The sequence below is a fragment of the Lonchura striata genome, chromosome 10 (genome assembly GCF_050655825.1).
Source record: "Lonchura striata isolate lonStrDom1 chromosome 10, ASM5065582v1, whole genome shotgun sequence".
Lineage (NCBI taxonomy): Eukaryota > Metazoa > Chordata > Aves > Passeriformes > Estrildidae > Lonchura > Lonchura striata.
The window spans coordinates 7,918,576-7,938,600 of NC_140712.1; the positions used below are offsets into that span (position 1 = coordinate 7,918,576).

At 48.7% G+C, this 20,025-nt stretch overlaps 1 protein-coding gene across 1 annotated transcript; it reads left to right on the top strand.

Annotated features, from left to right (window-relative positions):
* Nucleotides 1-1,273: 1,273 nt before the first annotated feature.
* On the top strand, nt 1,274-19,267 carry SORD (sorbitol dehydrogenase). Its single transcript, XM_021554193.4, has 9 exons — nt 1,274-1,343; nt 5,085-5,118; nt 5,839-6,003; nt 8,193-8,352; nt 10,913-11,031; nt 11,256-11,321; nt 16,403-16,578; nt 17,366-17,487; nt 18,214-19,267. The coding sequence occupies exons 1-9, from the start codon at nt 1,284-1,286 to the stop codon at nt 18,377-18,379; spliced, it is 1,068 nt and encodes a 355-aa protein (XP_021409868.1). The 5' UTR covers nt 1,274-1,283; the 3' UTR covers nt 18,380-19,267.
* Nucleotides 19,268-20,025: the final 758 nt, after the last annotated feature.

Consider the following 20,025-nt stretch of genomic DNA (forward strand, 5'->3'; position numbering starts at 1 on the left):
ACCACAGCAATGATGTTGACTCTGACTCCAATAGATATTCCAAGGAATGACTCTGAAAGGGAAAAAATAAATGCATCAGACTTCACTTGCCTGGGAGGTGAAACATTTTTAGGGAAACTAAATTCATAAATATATCCATTCATGCAAGGGAAATGAAATTCATAAATATACCTATTCATGAAAGGAGGATGACAAAATAATATTAGAAACACAGGCCATTTTTATCTTGTTCTGGCAATTTTACATGATAAATCTTGTATATTTTCTGTTTCCAAGGAAGTCAAACTTGGAGAGCTTTCAGCTACAGAATGTTCTTAGAATGCTCTTCCCTCTGGTGACCTATGACAGGATCCGAGGGAACAGCTGGAGCTGTGTCAGGGGAGGGTTAGGTTTGATATGAGGAAAGGGTTCTTCCTCAGAGGGTGGTGGGGCACTGAACAGGCTCCCCAGGGAATGGTCACAGCCCCAGGGCTGCCACAGCTCAGGGAGTGTTTGGACAATGCTCTCAGGTACAGGGTGGGATTGTTGGGGTGTCTGTGCAGGGACAGGATTTGTGGGTATCTTAAATGCAGGATATTCCATGATTCCATGATTCAATGACATTGGAGGGGATAATCTATTTGAGATGTTTGTCAACTCCATTTGAGCAGAAAACCTAATCCTCAAAACCCATAATCCCTGAAATCTCCATTTTTTCCCCCCAGTAAGCTATTTCTGCAGCTGAGATAACCACATTCCAACTGTGTCATGTCCAGGGCAAGCCCACAGACCACATTTTATTGAATTTTAGTCAAAGTGTAGGGTGCAGTGTTGTCACCAGCATGGTCTGAGCTGGAGCTGAGGCTGGGATTGGGCCTGGAAACAGGGGTTGGGGCTGGGATTGGGGTCGGGAATGGAGATGGGGCTGGAGCTGCACCTGGAGCTGGCCCTGGAGCTGGGGGGGTGAGGCTGGAACTGGCCTGGGACACAGGGCTGGAGCAGGGGCTGGAGCCAGGGCCTGAAACTGGAGCTGGGGTTAGAGCCTGGAGCTGGGGCTGCAGCTGGGGCTGGATCCGGAGCAGGGGCTGGAGCTGTGCCAGGGGACCCGGGCCCGGAGCCGGGCCTGGAGCTGAGCTGGTGCCAGGGCTGCGGCCGAGGCCTGGAATGGGAGCCGGGCCTGGAGCCGGAGCACCCGAGCCCGGAGCCGTGCCCGGAGCCGGGGGCGGTGCCGGCCCTCGGGGGCCGGAGCACGGGCGGCCCCCCCGGCAGCGATCGTTGGACCCGGGGCCGCGCCGAGCCGAGCCATGGCGGCGCCGGGGCAGAACGTGGCCGTGGTGGTTCACCGAGCCGGGGAGCTGCGCCTGGTACGGCCGGGAGGAGCCGGGGCCGGGCGGGGGCGGCGGCGCGGGAGCGGGCCCGGGGCACCGGGGGTGGCCGGGCGGCAGCCCCGGGGAGCCCGAACCGGCCGGGGGAGCCCGAACCGGCCCCGGGGAGCTCGAACCGGCCCCGGGGAGCCCGGACCGGCCGGGGGAGCCCGAACCGGCCCCGGGGGAGCCCGGACCGGCCGGGGGAGCCCGAACCGGCCCCGGGGGAGCCCGGACCGGCCGGGGGAGCCCGAACCGGCCCCGGGGGAGCCCGGACCGGCCGGGGGAGCCCGGACCGGCCCGGGGAGCCCGAACCGGCCCCGGGGAGCCCGAACCGGCCGGGGGAGCCCGGACCGGCCCCGGGGAGCCCGGACCGGCCGGGGGAGCCCGGACCGGCCCCCAGCCGGCAGCCGCCACGGCAGGGGGAGGCCTGCGGGGCGCGGGGAGCCGAATTCGGGGGCGTCCCGTGGCTGGGCCCTTCCATCCCCTCCGTGGGGAAGCCTTCACGGCGTAGAGGGGAATGACCCGGGCAGGGAAACACAAAGAAACAGAAACCAAAAACAAACAAACAGGTTTTTTAAAAAAGAAGAAAAAAAAAAAAACAGAACACAAAAAAAACCCCACCAAAAAAACACCCCCCCCCCCAAAAAAAAAAAAAAAAAAAAATACCAGCCCTCATGTGCCTGGGAGGTGTGGCATTTTGGCGAGAAAAATAAATTCATAGATGCACTCATTCAAGGAAGTAGAAGGATGCAACAGCATCAGAAGCATGACTTATTTTTATCTGGTTCTGGCAACTTTGCATGTCCTATTTTCTGGTTTTCTGGTCTTGGAAAGGTTTCAGCTGCAGAATGCGCTTAGAGGACACAGGAGGGGATAATCTTTGAGATCTCTGCCAGCTCTGGGTGGAGAACCTTTTATCCCTGAAAGCGAGAATCCCCAAAAAACTTCTCCCCCGAGACCGGCCCTCCCAGGGAGCAGGTGCAGGGTGGTTCTTGCTCCTTTGGGCTGTCAGAGCCCAGGTGAGCAGCAGGACAGAGGGTGTAGGGGGAGCAGGTGCTGGAGGACCCTCCCGGACAGGGGGGAGCTTTTATTTTGTATGTAAATACAAATATATGTATATATTGGAGTATTTTAAAGTACTTTTTTAGTTCTTTAAGCTCATTCTGCTTCTCTGGCTGCTAATGCTCGGCTCTTTCTGGGTGCTGAATCACTATGGCGCTGCTGGAGAGCCGTGTTTTCCCGTTTGGTGAGTGCCAAAGGAGGGAAGGAAGATTTCCACAGGCAGGCATTGGCAGGCATCTTTCTGTACACAGAGTCCTGGCAGGAGAGCATTCGGGAGCACACAGACTTTGGATACATGCCTTGCTTAGGGGATGATTACCAGGGAAGTGGTTGATTCTTTACCATTCCCACCCAGCTGAAGCCACACGTGCCAAAGCCAGAGCAGTGCATGTAGGTGGCTCCTGGTGGCTGCCAGGCTGCTCCCAGGCACCTCTGACACGATTGTGCTTTCCCTAGTCACATGTAGCCTGACTACCAAAGGAAATCAAAATGGGTTGAGGACTGAGGTGTCCCCTCTAGCTCCAGAACACCTTTCCAAACCCCTGTGATTTAAGAAAGGTGTCTGAGATTTGTGAAGGTGGACACGGGCTCCATCACATCTGTGTGGTTGGTCTCTAAACTGGCTTACACCCAGATGTGTGATTTTTTCCTTGGATAAATACTGCTGGAGACCTTAGAGCTGGTCACTAGTGCCCTCCTGCCCCACTGGCAGCACCTTGTGTGATCCTCCTGGGCTTCCCTGAAGTTCCTTTCCACGATGTGGATGGTGTTCACTGTATTGACCCACTGGTGGGAGGAGTAGTCTCAGCAGTGAACTCTCAGCTTGTTATCTGTTACTGATAGCCAAAGCTAGGTGATGCCATCTTCCTGTAATTCCCACACCTTTCTTGATTTTTGGATGTGTTTCCCATGGGCAGAGTTGCTGTGATCCCTGTGCTGTGTGAAAATGTGTTTGCTTTGTTTTTGTGGACTCTCCTCTTGTCCTTAGGTAGTTGCACAGGTTCCTCTTTGCTGCCTGTTAAGGATTTGTTGGTTTTATACTTGTACCATGACTTCTCTTTCCATGTCTCCTTTCACAGAAAGTATTTGCTGTGTTTACTTTATAGTCACCATTTCTGAACTTCTCAGTGAACAACAGACAACGAGCAGAATTTGTGTCTTTGGTGTTCTCCACTCAATATTTTCTCCAAATCAGGCTGGAGAATTCACTTCCCACCAAGATGTCTAGGTTTTCTGGGCACAGTTGTTAATTGCCAGGAAAAAAAATAGAGATATATAGTGGGTTTGGGTTTTTTTTTTTTACACACATGCTTTCAGCTAGGAGTTTGCTTTATCTCTCACTGTGGATTTTCTGTTCAGTCTGAGGTGGTCTGTACCTCTGGTGTGTTACTAGATCCTGTGCTTATTGCATTTTCTATAAAAAAGGTTACTTCTAGATTGACCTATTTTAGAAATAATGCTCTGGGCTGTGTCCTCAGTGTAAGAAAACAAACCCCCGACACAGAAAAAAATGTAGATACAGGTCTGAACATGGAAAATTTCAGTCAGTTTAGTCATATGAGAACGTTTCCAGAGTTTGTCTTTCTATGATGGTTAGAATGCTGAAGTACAAAACAGGAGTTGAGGAATATGCTAGGATTTAAACAGTTAAAATGCAGAACAGTGCACCTCACAGTTTGAGCAGCAAGTGAATTTTTAAGGGTTTATTGTTGGCACTACTCTGGGGGGCTGTTCTTAGAGATATAATCCTCAGGGTAGTTATTATATTGTCCTGATCTTGTAATACCCAGCAAAATTATTCCTTTGGCTTTTGAGGCAGTTGAGGGAGATCAGTGAAGGCAAAAGCCCTGCAGACCTTGGGGGTTTTGCCCCTATGGGGCACTTTTCTAACTCTGGTTTTGTCATTTATCCAATAATGAGGTGCCATGGCAATTACAAGAGAACGTGAATGTATACTTTAATAGGTATAAATCATTATGTCTATATTATGTATAAATATTATATGTAAATTGTGTGTTACTGGCACAGGTTGCTCAGAGAGGCTGTAGCTGCCCCATCCTGGGAACTGTTCAAGGATGTGGCTGGAGCAACCTGGTCCAGTGGAAGGTATCCCTGCCCATGGCAGGGTGTAGAATGAGATGAGCTTTAAGGTCCTTTCCAATCCAAACCATTCTGTGATTCTGTTATTCTATCATTATGTAGTAAAGAAAGTTTTGTATTATTTAAAATAATAATATAAGCCCTGCAATTAAGGCTTTATAGAACTGGCAGTTCAGAATCTTCCTGGTTACAAAAGGTGATATTTTTTTTTGTCAGTCAGTGGGATGGATGAAGGATTCAGCTGAAATTTGGGGCTGCTCCAGTGCAGGGAAATTTAGTATGTGTCTCTTGTCTGGGCTGGGAAAGGGAATTCACTCCAAAATAATTTGAAGAGTGGATTCACACACTGGCAGTGTGCTTACTCCTACAGCTACCTGTGTTATTCCACTGAGCGTGGAAGATGAGGGGAGCTTAGGAGCAGGCTCCATGTGGCACAGCTGTGTCTTATGGAGCAGACAGAACCAAAAGCCTTGTCTGCTTATGGATTTACCTGAGCTTACCAGAGCTAAGTTTCAGCAGGTATTCCCAGGGATATGAACAAGCAGCTGAATGCTATTTTTTTCCTTTTGTCTTTAGGAAAACCGTCCAATCCCTGAACCAGGTCCTAATGGTAGGTCTATAGATGACTGATTCTGGCTGCTTTCTTTAAATCTCTCTTTGTTTTTTCATTTTGTTTTGTTGCTCTTTGATAACATAAAATATTTCTGAGGAAGTACAAAATTATCCAGGAAACAATTGTGTGGCTGAAGCAGATAATGCTGCTTTTCCAGCTGAAAAGAAGGGCTGGAGCAGTCACAGATAAACCCCTTTATCTGGCTTTTTTTGCTTCCTGTTCCATCAGTTTGTGTATGTCACAGTAAATGGCTCTTGGGACATGTCAGATGATCTTATGCAGGACTAAACATTAATAGAATGGGCATATGGGCTGATAGAGATTTGATTCACTAACTCTCTGGGACTGAAATCATAGCTTTGGGAGAAGGGAAAATTAAATGGACTTGCTATTTTATTCCTGCTCCAGCAATAATAACGTTCCTCTTAAGTTGTATTACTTTGTTGACTGTACTTTTATTGACATCAGCTTTTGTCTTACCCTATTTTGAGCCTTTTTGCTTTGTGAACCATTGCATAGTTTTGTATTTCAGCAGGTGGCTCATGAATGTGCCACTCTTCCAACGTGTGCACGCACAGATCTAGTGTGTTTATTGAATGCTGGTAAATTTGGATGTGTCGATACTGGCTTGGCCTTTGCTCTGGGGCTCACGTGCTGCTCTCCCAGTGCCTAAGAAGGTCAGTTTTCTACAAGGAACCTTTCCTCCTTTCCTGGCAGAGGTCCTCCTGCGCATGCATTCCGTTGGGATCTGTGGCTCTGACGTTCACTACTGGCAGCACGGTCGGATCGGGGATTTTGTTGTCAAGGATCCCATGGTGTTGGGACATGAAGCTTCCGGGACTGTCATAAAAGTGGGCTCTGGGGTGACTCATCTGAAACCAGGTATCTGGAACCAAACCCATTTGTTTGTTTTCCTCCTAATCAGTTCCAAGAATGTGTCGATATCAGGCTGTGGTTTTTTTCCGTCATGTAAATTTATCCGAAGTTCTGAACTCACAATGTGACCTCCTTCAAGAAGTGTCACTGCTCTGTGGTCAGTCACCCATCTTGGCCACTAGTATATGATATTCCTTAGGTAGCTTTATCCTGGGATGTGTTGAGCTGGCCTGGCTGTATTTTAATGCAGAGCAGAGTGTATCCTGGTAGAAAGTGCCTTTTAAGGAAGCTTGATAAAGCTTCAGAAACCACATCTATAGCTCTTGCCAACAACCTGCTGTGAGTGTTTCTTCTCTGTGTGTGCTCTTGAAGGAGCAAACGGCCTCCTGCAGTGCAGAGGTCACTGCAGCCACTGCTCCAGGCCCTGTAGTGTGACCTCCTCATGAATATCATAGAAAATGGACTGAGCAGAGAATTTTGTAAAGTCTGCTGATGACACCAACAGAGGCAAAGTGGAGCAGATGTGGGGGAAAGCCAGCAAGAGTTACAGAGAGACCACAGAGGTGCCTGGGAGATGCAGGTGGGATTCGATGCAGGTGAGATTCAACACAGGCAAACACAAAGTGATATCCATGACAGAACAAACAAAACCAGCTTCATATCTAAAATGCAGTCCTGACCATCACTGCTGAGGGGTGAGACCTTTGGCTCTGACATTGTGCATAGCAGCATTGCCTCCACAGCAGTGAAAATGCAGATTACTGTTAAGAAGGGGACAGAGACTCAGAGGATGTCAGTGCACATCTGGAACTCTGCATGCAGTTCTGGTCTCCTCCTTTCGAAAGGGATGTAAAACAAGTGAGAAAGGTTCAGAGGAGGACAAGGAGATAACGATATGTGGAGCAGCATCTCTGACAAATGTCCAAGTCAGGAATTCGAGCTGAGAGCTAGAGAGATAGCTCAAGGATGTGAGGACTTATGGAGGGCTGGCAGAGCAGGTTGCCCATTCTCTGGTTGTTCCAGCACCAGAGCAAGGCACAGTGAGGTTCAGCATTCACCTGGGATGTAGCAGGCCATGTAGTTTACATGGTGGAAGGAGAAGTTGTTGAGTGTTACTAAATACAAACAAACCTCCTGTGACTTGGTAGGCCTCACCGCTGCGTATAAAGTGAGGCTGGGGGAGTATTCAGTATGTGCCTGTCCTGCCCCTGTCCTGTCAGACACCTGTTGTTGGCCAGCTCAGAGGGGATGCAGTGGCCTGGATGGCTCTTACTTGCATCCTGCTTATCCCCATGTCTGCCTGAAAGCCTGTTGGTGGAGAACTTTGCTCAGAGGTTTGGCTCTGATTCCTCTGCCAAATAAATGTGAGGCTTAGTGTCCCTTGTGTACTTACAAGTTGTACTATGCTCATGTTGTTTTCTCTAGTCCATCCTGCTTTGTGACTGGAATTAAATAATAGCTCTTTGTCTTGCAGCATGTGTCCTTCCAGTACCCTGAACTACTCTGTTGTAGCACCAAGCTGTCTCCGTTCCCAGATAAATCCTGCCAGGCTTCTGGGTGTTCTGCACCTTAAGCTTCCTTCCCTGTGAGGGTGGGGAGGCCCTGGCACAGGTTGCCCAGAGAAGCTGTGGCTACCCCATCCCTGGAAGTGTTCAAGGCTGGGTTGGACAGGGTTAGAAGCATCCTGGGATAGTGGAAGGTGTCCCTGCCCATGGCAGGGAGTGGAACAAGCTGAGTTTGAATATCCCTTCCAAGACAAATACTGCCTTGATTCTATGATTCTCAAGCCCTTTCCAGCTGGAAGCATTGTGTCTGGCTGAGCTTACCTGCTCCATCCTCAGTATTTCCTCTTCAACAAATTCAGCAACATATCTGGTCACAGTATGGTTGCCTGGGGCCTGCCCCTTCATCTGCTGAGGTTGGCTGCAAGGCAGCTGGAGGAAGGTGTGTGTGTGGGGCTGAGCTTCCATCTGTGCCTGTGCCTCTGAAACACCATCTCTTCCCAAGTACCTGGGAAGATCTTGGGGATGAGGCTGCTGTGCAGGGAGCGTTGGGAATCATCCTGGTGTGTCCAGCAAGAGCTTCCTTATGTCCCTCCTGCCTTTATGGTGCCGGTATTTCTGTGGCTTTTGCTGCTACTCCTGCTTGTGTGCCACCCTGTCCCTGACCCACTCCATCTGCTCTCCTCCTGGCAGGTGACCGTGTGGCCATCGAGCCGGGTGTCCCAAGGGAGATGGATGAGTTCTGCAAAAGCGGGCGCTACAACCTGTCCCCGACCATCTTCTTCTGCGCGACACCCCCCGACGACGGGAACCTGTGCCGCTACTACAAGCACAGTGCAAGCTACTGCTACAAGTCAGTCCATGCGCCCTCCACAGAGAAATAAACACTCCCTGGGGGGAGATTAGCTGCAGCAATCACCTCTTGGCCCTTTGGAAAACTCTTTATGTGATCCCAACAGGTTTTATTGCTTTCTGGTCCATAAATAACATGCCTAAGCTTGGATGGCAGCCACTTTGCAAAGGATTGGCAGGCAGACAGTTTATCCCCTCAGGTGCCAGACATAAACATTTCTTGCATGTCTCCTGGGATGTTACCACTGGTTTACTCTTTAATTATTTTCCTTTTCCCATTTGCTCCCTGCTCTTGGTTTCTCTCCTGTCTCTTTTCATATCCTTGACTTCCTAGGCCAGTGCCTGAAGGTCTTTTTCTGGTTCTTTGAGCTGAGTTTTGCTGCTGCTTTTCAAGAAACACCAGGGTGACTGCTGACATCTCACTCTGTCATTTGAAACAGTCACCCCACTTTGAGCAGAGCAGGAACAGAAAGCAGTAGCCCTGCTGAGCTGTTTGTTCATGTGTTTCTGAGTGTCTCCACAAAGCTACCAGCATTACAACATATCTGTTTTCATGTCCAGTTCAGCAAACTTGAATATGTTATTAATTGTGGCAGCACTGGCACATAGGCTTAGAAGCAAATCTGTGCTTAAACACTCTGGCAAATTATAGAATCCCAAAAGGGCTTGGTTTGGAAGGCACCTTAAAGCTCTTCCCACTCCAGCCCCTACCATGGGCAGGGATACCTTCCACTAAGCCAGATTGCTCCAGGCCCCGTTCAGCCTGACCTTGAACACTTCCAGGGATGGGACAGCCACAGCTTCTCTGGGCAACCTGTGCCAGGACCTCAAATGCTCCAAAGACCTGAAAAAAGCATTATACCCATTTAAGTACCTTTAACAAGGAGTTAAAAATAGCCCAAGTAGTGTCCTTCTGAGGCAGCTCTACCTGTGGAGCTTGTTCTTTTTCAGTGTGTATGGAGCTGGTACTTCCATGAACAGGAACATCCTTGGGATTGATCTTTGGTGTCTGCACAGAAAGCGTTCAAGATCGTGTCAGCTGGGAGGAGGTACTTGACTGCTCTTGTCCTGAGAGTCCTCAGGCAGGAAGCTTTCAAAGCAGATACCAAGCAGCTGCTGTCAGGATGAGGTGCTGGTCTGGATGGGATTAGCATCTCACTGTCCAGACCCACTGTCATCAATTTCCTTTGTATCAAAATAACATTTTCTGACAACATCATACATTTTTGCTTGAGAGGAAGTGGTTGGTTTGTTACTGGCTTCTTCTAGTCTTTTGCATTTTCCCTCCAATTTGAGCAAATATTACTTTGGTTGGTTTTTTTGTTTAAGTTTTGGGATGCAATGCCTAGACCTGGTGCTCCCAGTTTCAGATCAGCAGTGCTGTGTCTGGCTCATGTAGAGCAGATTGCCTGGCAGGCAGACACTCTGCCAGCACAGATTTGCTAAGAACAGATGATGGCTGAGCTCAGTGAGCTTTCACACATTTGGGCAGTTATTGTGTGTCCTGCTGGTGGACAGACTCTGTGTTGTATTCTCCGAGTAACTTGATGGAGGTGGGATCATGCTGTGAAGCTGCCCTCCCCATTGACAGGGCAGTGCCCAAACCCAGCAGTAGCAAACATGATGCCAGGCTCTGTGACAACAGAACTCTTGGATTCAGACCTTTAAAGACTCTTGGAAATAAGGGATATGCAGATATCTTACAGCTGTTTTCCCACAGCCATCATTTCCATTTCTTTGGCTTCACTCTGGCCTGGCTAAGGTCTGACCTTGAGCTTCCCAGTGCTGTCACCGTCCCTGCTGACCCTCCTGGCAGGCACAGCTCCCAGAGCAGTGTGAGAACCCACAGTGGTGGTTTGCTGATGGGCAGTTTTGGGGCTGAGATTGATTTCTTTCAGCAGTTCAGAAGGGTTTCACTTCCTCTGCTTTTTTCTGTCACTTATGTTGGCTGTATTACAGGGCTGCTTTTGTCCAAAAGGTGTTTGATACTCCCTGCACATGTTGTCCCTGACTGCTGGGAGGATGCATACTGGAACCAGTCCACTTGTTAAAACATTGGTGCATCAGGGAAGGTGATCCTGGTTGTTACAGGGAGACCTGGATATGGCTGCCTTTCCTGGTGGCCTCACCTTTGGCAGCAGGATGTTTTCTAAAAGCTAATTCAACCCTGGGGAGGGCTTTGGGAGCTCACTGGTGTGTGAGCCATAGGGTGGTACATATGCAACTGGGGGGTTTATTCTAAAGGGAATGAGTGGCAAAGGAATCCTTGTTGACTCACCAAGTACTGGAGAGTTGATGTGGGGAAGTTTGTGGGTCCCTGGGTGTGGTGCTTGGGCAAAACCTCACTGAAAAATGCTTCAGGTGCACTTGATGCTGCTTCAGAGGAGGGAAAGAAGCAATGGAATCTCTTGAACTGTGTTCCAGCACATTTCTCTGACCACAGGTGGCAGTTCGTTTTGCCACTGTGTTTTACACCCATGCTTGGTTTTTGAGTCTCATGGCTTTGCCCATCACCATCATGAGCTCCATTGGTGACTGTTCCTTGTGTCCCATTCTTGCAGGCTTCCAGATAATGTCACCTTTGAGGAAGGAGCCCTTATCGAGCCGCTCTCGGTGGGAATCCATGCCTGCAAACGAGCGGGAGTCACTCTGGGAAGCAAAGTCTTTGTGTCTGGCTCTGGTACAGTGATCACAGTCAGTCCTTGTGTCCCCTGCCTGCTGGGAGGGGATGGGCAGGCTCAGGCTCTGATCTGGGCTCTGCTGGAAGGGATGAGGGATGAGGGGGACCTTGGGGCTGCCAAAGCCTCCTTTGGCCAGGAACACGCTGAGCTGTGGGCATGTCCAGGGGAGGGGCTGACGCTGCCTGTCAGTGGTTCATGTTCTCTTTCTCCCCTTTGTACCCAGGACCAATTGGCCTCGTTAATGTGATTGTTGCTAAGATGATGGGTGCAGCAGTCGTGGTCGTTACAGGTAAGTCCTTTCAGCCCTTTCAAAGTGTGCTTGTTTCCCACCATACAGAATCATAAAATCATTAAGGTTGGAAAAAACCACTTAGATCATCCAGTCCAACCATTAACCCAGCACTGCCAAGCCCAGCCATATCCATATAAGTACCTCATCCGCATGTTTTTTGAACAGTTCCAGAAATGGTGATTCTGCCACTTCCCTGGACAGCCTGTTCCAGTACCTGACCACCCTTTCTGAGTGGTTTGATCTTTGCAGGCTTTTTTTACCTCTGGCAGTGCTGGATGATAGCCCCAGCAGCTTTTGCCCGCTGTTTTCTGTGTGCAACCACACTGTGCTTCTCCATTGGTCTTTCTCTGTCCTTCTGTCTGCTCCTGCTGGCGGTTTCATTTTTCACTGGTTATCCACAGTGACTGAAATGGCCTTTTCAGGGTTTCAGCATTTCAGAAATGGGTGTTCCTTGGATAACTGTGTCCTGGACATTTCTGGTTGAGCTGCTGCTTGGAGGAATGTCTTTGTCAGGAAAACCTCTGAGGAAGGAGATTCCATCTATCTCCTATCTAGAGATACCTTCTCCATGTTTGCATCTCTTTCTTTCTCTTGCTTTTTCTAGAGTACTCTCACAAACTGTCATTTATGGAGATTCCCCCTTTATGGAAGAATTGAAATGAGTCTTTATCACCTTTGCAGCTGCCCTTCAGGTTGTTGAGACAGCCATTCCATCCCCACTTTTTTTGCCATGCTAACCTAGCCCAGCTCCTTCTAGCTCTCCTCAAAGGTTCAGGCCCTCTCTCTCTGTAGCTTGTCCAGAAGGATGGAGAGCTGGAGTAACCTCAGGATGTTCTCTGGTTGAAATTTCCACCTGGGGGTTGAACAGGGTTTGGAAATAGTGCTTCCAGCTCCCACTGTGAGTCTTCAGTCTTTCTGATTGGTGATGGCCAGGAGGAGCAGCTAGAGGTGCCACTGGAACATTGAGCACAGACTGCTGCAGTTTTTATGTCAGAGGTCTAAAGAATCTTGGCCTTTCAGAAGGCTGTTACCTCCCATACTTTGAGCCAGGTGTATTTTTGACCTTTCCATTACTATGTTACTTGACCCACTTTGGGCTAAGAGATAAAATTCAGGTCCCACTCTCTTGCCTTCACAGAAACATCCTTCAGTAGTAGCTCAGGTCAAAACACAAAACACAAGACCTTCTCCTCCCTTAATCCTTTTCCTGTTGAGTCCAGGGCATTTTTAGCTGTGTTTGCCTCACCCTGCAGGTGTGTGTACTTGATGGATGTGATCAGTCCACACCTCAGATTTTGTGAAGTGCTGTCATTTGAGGATGATGTTTGCTGTAGCAGGAAAAACAGCTCTGCCTCCTGAATCACGTACGAGGAACCTTGTGCCCAGCTGAGCTGGTGCAGGGGCTGGGGGTGGCCCCTTCCCTGGGTGGGGAAGGCTTGCTGAGTGGGGTTGGTGGGACTGAGGCAGCTGGCTCAGCCTGCCCCTCATTCCTGCTCCAACCTGGGTGTGTCTTCCCCCTAGTACCAGGAGCTGCTCCTGATGGGGACCTTGGCAAGCTGAGCTGGCTGTTACATGCCACAGGAGGTTCCTCGTGCTTGGTTTGTAGGATCAGCAAGCTTGGCTACATGGAATTACCCTTCCTTATCTTTATGTGCTAGCCCAGGTGCTGATTCTGACCAGTGGATGTCTGTTCTACACAAAAGAGGTTTGTCTGAGGTGCTCAAACCATGAAGGTGCTGTCCCAAGTCAAATATTTGAGCATGACATGAGACAAGGAATGGGTTTGTTTGGCTTGTGCTGCTGGAGTTTTTGCTGCCTGTCTCAAGGAACTGCTTTTTGTTTTGGCTTTAGGAGCCAACACCTGTGAGGCGCCTGTCTGCCCACAGAGGCCCTCTTGCACTTTGCTACCAGATTATCTGAATTCATTGCCCTGTGTTTTTATCATGTGTCTGTGAGGAGCTTTGTCTGTGCAACACTTACGGCTCTAAAAGTTTGTGTTTGTTTTGACAAGTTTCTCACAGGTATAGAAATATTTAGAAAAGCTTTTTGTGAGAACTCACCTCCTAAAACTTCTGTCTTTGGCTTGCCTAGAGTGTTTGATATATTTAATGGACTCCAGTTGGGTGAGAAGATATATTTGTTTCATGGGTCCTCATCTACTCTACCAAAAGGTTTGTGTCTCTCTCCACTCCACTCCTGAGTAGGTGTGATTGATATTTATGGGCAACCTTCTCCTGTCCTTCTGCTTTGCTGTTGCTCTGAAAAGCTGCTTTTCTCCTCAGGTGCATGTAAAAGATCATCCTTCCTCCCCAGTAAGTGAAGGGGCAGTTTAGGTGTTCATGTTGGGCTGTCTTGCTTTGCACTGTCTGTTACTGAAGGTTCAATTAATAATTCCTACTTAAGGGAAATTATTTTCCTTGTTCTATCTGAATCTGAAGTTCTGGGTGTTAATACCTCCAGAAGCCCTGGAATTCAAGGTCAGGGGAGGTGAGTCACTCACCTCCTGTGAGCTCAACTCCTTTGAGAAAGATGAACAAAGAAAATCTGAGAATAATCAAGAGAATTTATTTGCTTCTTAAGTTGGCTCACAAACCATCATGACAAGCTTAAGGGTAATTTGATAACTTTGCTGGAAGCAAACCCAACTTTAATTAGCTCCAGGGGCTAGGAAGTGAAAACAAACTTCTGACTAGAGGCAAGATGCAAGCCATTAATTGTCTAATTTACCAGTTTCCCAAGAACTGTGTGGATTTAAAGTGCAAAGGATTTGATCATTCCCAAGACTCACAGGTGTCTGGAGCTCTGAACAATGCAGTGAACTGCAGATCTGTCTGCTTCACCAAGTGCTTCCTGGTGATTCAGGTGTACTGAGATGTTATTGCAGCCCTGGCCAGGGCTGACAGTGTTGCTGCTGCATTCCATGTGCTGCTTAAAGCCAGGACTTCCTTCCCGAGCAGGTCAGCAAACCAGAGGCCAGCTACAGGGAAGATGTGGGATTTTTTTGCTGCCTGGGAGTGATTTTGTGGCCACTTTGAAATGCACTGGCTGCCTTGTACACTGCTTGTGGATTATTTCTGCTCGAGAGAAAGTATAAAATATGTAAAATATAGACTAGAATGTCTCTAGTATTTTATCTATTTATATATTATACATGTATAATATTTTATATATATTTATAATTTAAAATACATATAATGACTCAGGAAATGTTAAAAAATGGTAGAATCCAGAATCTGTGTCTACTGTGAACTGGTATTGTGAGACCAAACTTCACAGAGAGTTTAGTCATTACTTGAGAAGACTGTTGAATCCATGTGGTCTCCTTGCCATACTGAGATTTGGGAGACACCAACCATGCTGGGCAGAAGAAGTGTTTCATAGCACTTGAAGTGCCTCAAAAAGCTCCTGGCCATGCAGTTGGTGCATGGGAGGTCTCTGAGTGCAGCTCAGCTGGGGTCAAGCATGACCCCACACATGACCTGGAGCCCAGTGCTCAGAGCTTGGGAGGGACAGAGGTGACTCCTGCAGCTGCAGGAGTGGGTCCATGCTGGGCTTCCAGGGTGATGCTGCCCTTTCTTTTCAGCCTTGATTTTTCCTCTTTTGTCTGCATTTTATTACCCTTTGTTACTCCTTCTTGAAGTACCCTCCACAGCTCTCCTGGGTGCTCAGCTTGGTAGGTGTGCCCACACTTGGCATCCCGAGCCTTCCAGCTGCCTGTGGGGGCATGTCCATCCCCTGCCCTGCCTGTGAGTGCCATCATTTTTGCTGTGGGACAAGTAGGGTAGAGCCTCTGGCTCACTCCCAGGACTATGGCTGAGTCAGAGCAGCTCATGTTGGAGAACTGGCCTTCTCATGTTGGAGAACTGGCCTCCTCCTCTTTCCCTTGATATTTTCACCCCACCCCATCTCTGACTTCTCTGAAGATTGTGCCCAGGTGAGAAGCCAGCCTCTTTGCAGTGTATGCCCCTACCACAGGCATCAGTTTCTGAGTCTTCAAGCCCAGGACCTCTTGGAGGAGACCACCCCTCAATTTTGGGTCTGGGAAATCTTGGCTGTTACATCTTTTCCAGTGCCAGCATGCAGACTCCGGTAGACCACTGCTTTAGTGTGGGGGAAAGAGGTGATTCCTTGCAGGGAAATCCCACTCTTCTCCTCAGCTGTCCATGTCCTTATCTCTAGAGTTGCCTGGTTACTAGTGGTGCCTGTAGAGGAGTAGGTGGCTTTCCTCCAGGGGATGTGAAGTTGCCCCAGCAGGACAGCTTGGTTGGTGGTACAAACCTCCTGTGGATCTTCAGGTGATACTTACAACCCTGCAGGATCCCTCAGAACAGAGTACAGGAGTACAGCCATGCCCTCACAGATGTTGCTCATCACCAGCTTTGTTGCTCCATGTTAATGGGGTGTCTCAGTTTCACCTTATTACCAGATCCACTCCCTTTTTTCTTTATGGGCTTGCCTGCTCATTCATCTGTGACAGAAACTGTCTGAGAGATGCTCAGCAGCCTTCAGAGCTGCTACAAGGACGTAAAGAGCAGGACAGGTTTCTGACAGTCCTGCTGTGACATTGCAGACATGCTGTTTACAGCTAATGCATTCTGCAGTTTGCTCAGCTGAAGGCACCTGCTGAGGGTTCCTGGAGGAAGCCCTTGAGAGCTCATGGTCTGTTCTCATTGTTAGAAGTTGTTACACTTCTAACAATAGAATTCTCTACTGTTAAAAGTGAAACGGCCACACTAATGATCCACTGAGCCTGTTGTCTCCTGTTGGAAAGATTTCTTGGTGCTGTCCATAGCCATGTCTATTCTCTTGATGCACTCTCAGTGTTCTGGCACTATCAAAGAGAAACTGCCCATGGCAGGGAATGGAAATTCAAAGTGGAGTGGAGCTTTGAAGTCGCTTCCAACCCAGACTATTCCAGGATTTTATGATCATTCTCTGCCTGCCAAGAAGGGGTGGATCCTCACCTCTTCCGGTTGTGCACTGTCCTGTGCACACATGTAGTGAGCAGATGCCTGGTTCAGGTTCTTCCCCCTCTTTCACATAATACACCAGTTTTTGACTTGTTTTATTTTCCACAGATTTATCTGCCTCTCGCCTGCAAAAAGCCAAGGAGGTGGGTGCAGATTTCACCATTCAGGTGAAGAACGAGACCCCGCAGGAGGTGGCCTCCAAAGTGGAAAGTGTGCTTGGCTGCATGCCTGAGATAACTGTGGAGTGCACAGGAGTGCAAGCCTGTATCCAGGCTGGAATTTATGTGAGTACCACTTGTTCCAAAGGCAGACCAGTGATGGTGTTGTTCTGGTTTTTTTTATGGGATGGTTCAGTGAATGAGCTATTTCACTCCCACAGTGGTTAATTTAAGTGGCCTTGGTGTGGGGAGAGAAGCTGCTCCTTAGATAGTAAACTAAGAGAGATAATTAAAGTGTTAACATCAGCATGGGAATAATTGATTTGATGTTTGGATGCTTAACCACTTACCAAGGAGACTCCAGTAAGATCCCCAAACCCAGGGAGCAGGACAGCAGCTTCCATTGAAGTTACGTCCAAATAAGAAGAATAATCAAGAAAATTAATTCTAGAAGGAATGAAAGAAGCAATTAAGAAAGGGATGTTTTGCTAAAACAGGAGGATGGGGGAAGATTACTGTGTAGTTTCACAGTGAAAGGACAGGAGCGGAATGCAAAAATAAATTTGAGTAGACCATCAAGCTCTTAGTTTTAAGTGTCTCCCACTGAAATCCCAAAGTACTTTTTGTAGTCCCAAATGCCAGCCATTTTTCAGAATGGGGTTTTCAGAATAGGAATTTTGGATTCCTATCAAAATCCTTCAGATATTTTCAAAAGATTGCATTTTTTGCTTTGATTATCACATGTTTCACTGTTACAGACTCCTGACAGCATCCTGCCTCTCCCTGCCTTCTCTGCTGTGCCCCAGGCAGTCCATTGCAGCCATAAAGGATGGCTTTGTTTTTGACAGACCCTGCACAGGCTCCTGCAGCTGTGCTCTGAAAAATGTAACCTGTTTGTGTCTTTGCTCTCCAGGCCACTCGTTCTGGTGGGACCTTGGTTCTGGTGGGGCTGGGGCCTGAGATGGTGACGGTGCCCATCGTGAACGCTGCCGTGCGGGAAGTGGATATCCGTGGGATATTCCGCTACTGCAACACGTGAGTCTCGTGCAGGGGGGCTGATGTGTCTCCAAGTTAAAATTCTTCAGAGCTCTACTTTCTTGCTAATGGAGAAAGTCTCTTAATCTGTAGCTCTCCAGGAAGGATTTTTGGGATGTCGTCACACTCCTTAAAATTAGAAATGTTATTAAGTAGGCATTTTGGGAACTAGATTAGCTGCTGCATCCCTTTGCACTCTTCTCCCTGTTGCTCTAATTTGGCCCATTCATGGTTAGACTTGATGATCTTGGAGGCCTTTTCCAATCTCAGTATTTCTGTGATTCTAAACAGAGTTCCCTGTGAGGTACTCTGCCAGAGAAAAGGCTGGAAACTAACTGAGGCTTTTCGGTTAATCTCACCGAGTCCATGAGTTTGAGCTCCTCCATGGTCAGTGTGCAGGCAAGAGGACAAGCAAGAGGAGAGTGGAGCATGGCACTTTTGTTTTTCATTCAGGACTTCCAAAGTAGTAGTTTCCTGTGATTTTCACTTGCTTCCTGTGATTTCACTTTCTCAACTGTCTGTGTAGCAGTGCCTGTCTTCTCAGAGCTCAGCAGCCCAGAGCAGCTGGCTTGTTCCGTCTCCCATAACAGACGCCAGAAGGTTCTTTGCAGGCAAAACTTCCCTGGGCTAGGGAAATAACTGTGACAATCCAGGCTGCTCCATGTTCTTTTTTTGGATTCCAGACTAGTGGCTGCTCTCATCCCCTGCTCTCTGCTTCCCTTGCAGGTGGCCTGTGGCCATCGCTCTTCTCGCATCCAAGCGGATCAACGTCAAGCCCTTGGTTACACACCGTTTTCCCCTGGAGAAGGCTCTGGAGGCCTTTGAGACTACCAAGAGGGGTGAGGGGGTCAAAGTCATGCTGAAGTGTGACCCCACTGATCAGAGCCCCTGAGCTGTCCCAGGGCCCAGCCCTCATCCCTGCTGCTTGTAACTAGAAAATCACATGTAATGAGGATGAGTGGTACTGGGAGACACCATTAGAGCATTAACAGGTAACTACAAATGGACAACCAATAGTTTGAATCAAAAGGCTGAATTAGAGATGATGGGTTGCACGGTTGGTGGCTCTTCACAGACCACACGTGCAGGAGAGCCTGGCCAGTTTCCTCTGTGCCAGGGAGGGTGTCACTGGCATGTGGCACAGTAAGGGTGGAGCTGCTGGCACTCCCCCTTCCCGTCCTGCACTGCCCCAGCTGCAGCATTTCCTGCATGGCAATCCCTGGATGCAAAATAGTCCTAGGTGAATATCCCCCCTTCCCTCGTGGGTGCTCAGGGACCGTACAGCCTGTGGAACAAAGCCTGGCCCTCCCCACTCCATGGGAAGCACTGGCACATTCAGGTCATTCTCTCCACACTCTTCTCAAAGTTCAGAAACTGGGTTTTTGGGAAACTTGGAGGCCAGCTGGGACCATGTCTGCTGTGTCACCCCCAACAGCTCCTCGTGGGACCACTACAGGCAGGGAAACTGGGACTGCTGGTAGCTCTGTCCTTATGTGCCTCCCATGAAGGGTCTGTTGGGGAGCACAGCTGCTTTTGACATGGGAAGGAGCATATATGTGACATAAGGAGAAAGCATCACTCAAAGGTTTTACCACTGCAATCAAATCATAATTCTTTGGGAATACCAAGCCTTCCTGCTGAGTTTGTGAGCCACAAACAAGGTACTAACGAGGTAGAAAAAAAATCTAATACTTGATTACAGTCATGTTAATTTTAGTACTGAAAGATCAGTTCCTTCCTTGGTACTGAATTTTCCTCAATAAATTCTGGCTGCCTGAAACCTTCCAGATGTGTCCGTTGAAGTGTGGGGTGGTGGGTTGAAGGGGCTTACATGGGATTGTGCAGACCAAAGCCTCTCACGTGTGCAGGCTGAGCTCAGTTTTGGCAGGACTGTGAAACCTCAAACATCCCAACCACTTGCAAATGAAACCTCATGATGTGGCCAAGTTAATCCTGGCAGAGATGGAAGGCCCCAAGTCCATGCTGAATTTTACAGGGATGAGACATAACCCAGGAGAACTTTCTGTAGTGGGAAGAAATGGTCAAAATATGTGCCCAGCACATTGCCATGCTGGGAGGAACCCCATTGGCATGGCTGGGGATTCACTGGCCATCCCAGCTCCTGTCCTGTGGGGATCCCCATTGGCATGGCTGGAAGACCAGTGGCCGTTGCAAGATTGTTCTTACTGGGAGATGGAAACTTGCTCTCTGTAGTCTTAGGGGGCTGTTTATCATCCCAGGGTCTGGAGTTATTCCCACAGCTCAGCCTGGTTGGGTTCCTTGTCTGATCTGCTCCTCCATCAGGTCTTGCTGGGGGCACTGACACTGCAGGGGCATTGCTGGGGGCAGTAGGTCTGGTGGACATAACCAGTGGGCCTGTGCCTGCATTTCCCCACCCGCAACTCCATGCATGTCACCAGTGCAGGGGAAACTCTCCAACTTGGCCCATTTTCCAGTGTGCCAGGAGCAAGGCCAGCTCTATCCACAAGTATTACAAGTCTCCAGGTGACCAAGACCCAATTACAGGAGGCAAGAAAG

Coding starts and splice junctions, on each gene's coding strand:
- SORD (XM_021554193.4), top strand. CDS start 1,284: ATGGCGGCGCCGGGGCAGAACGTGGCCGTGGTGGTTCACCGAGCCGGG. Junction 11,322..16,402: donor AGCAGTCGTGGTCGTTACAG/GTAAGTCCTTTC, acceptor TATTTTCCACAG/ATTTATCTGCCTCTCGCCTG. Junction 16,579..17,365: donor GTATCCAGGCTGGAATTTAT/GTGAGTACCACT, acceptor TTTGCTCTCCAG/GCCACTCGTTCTGGTGGGAC.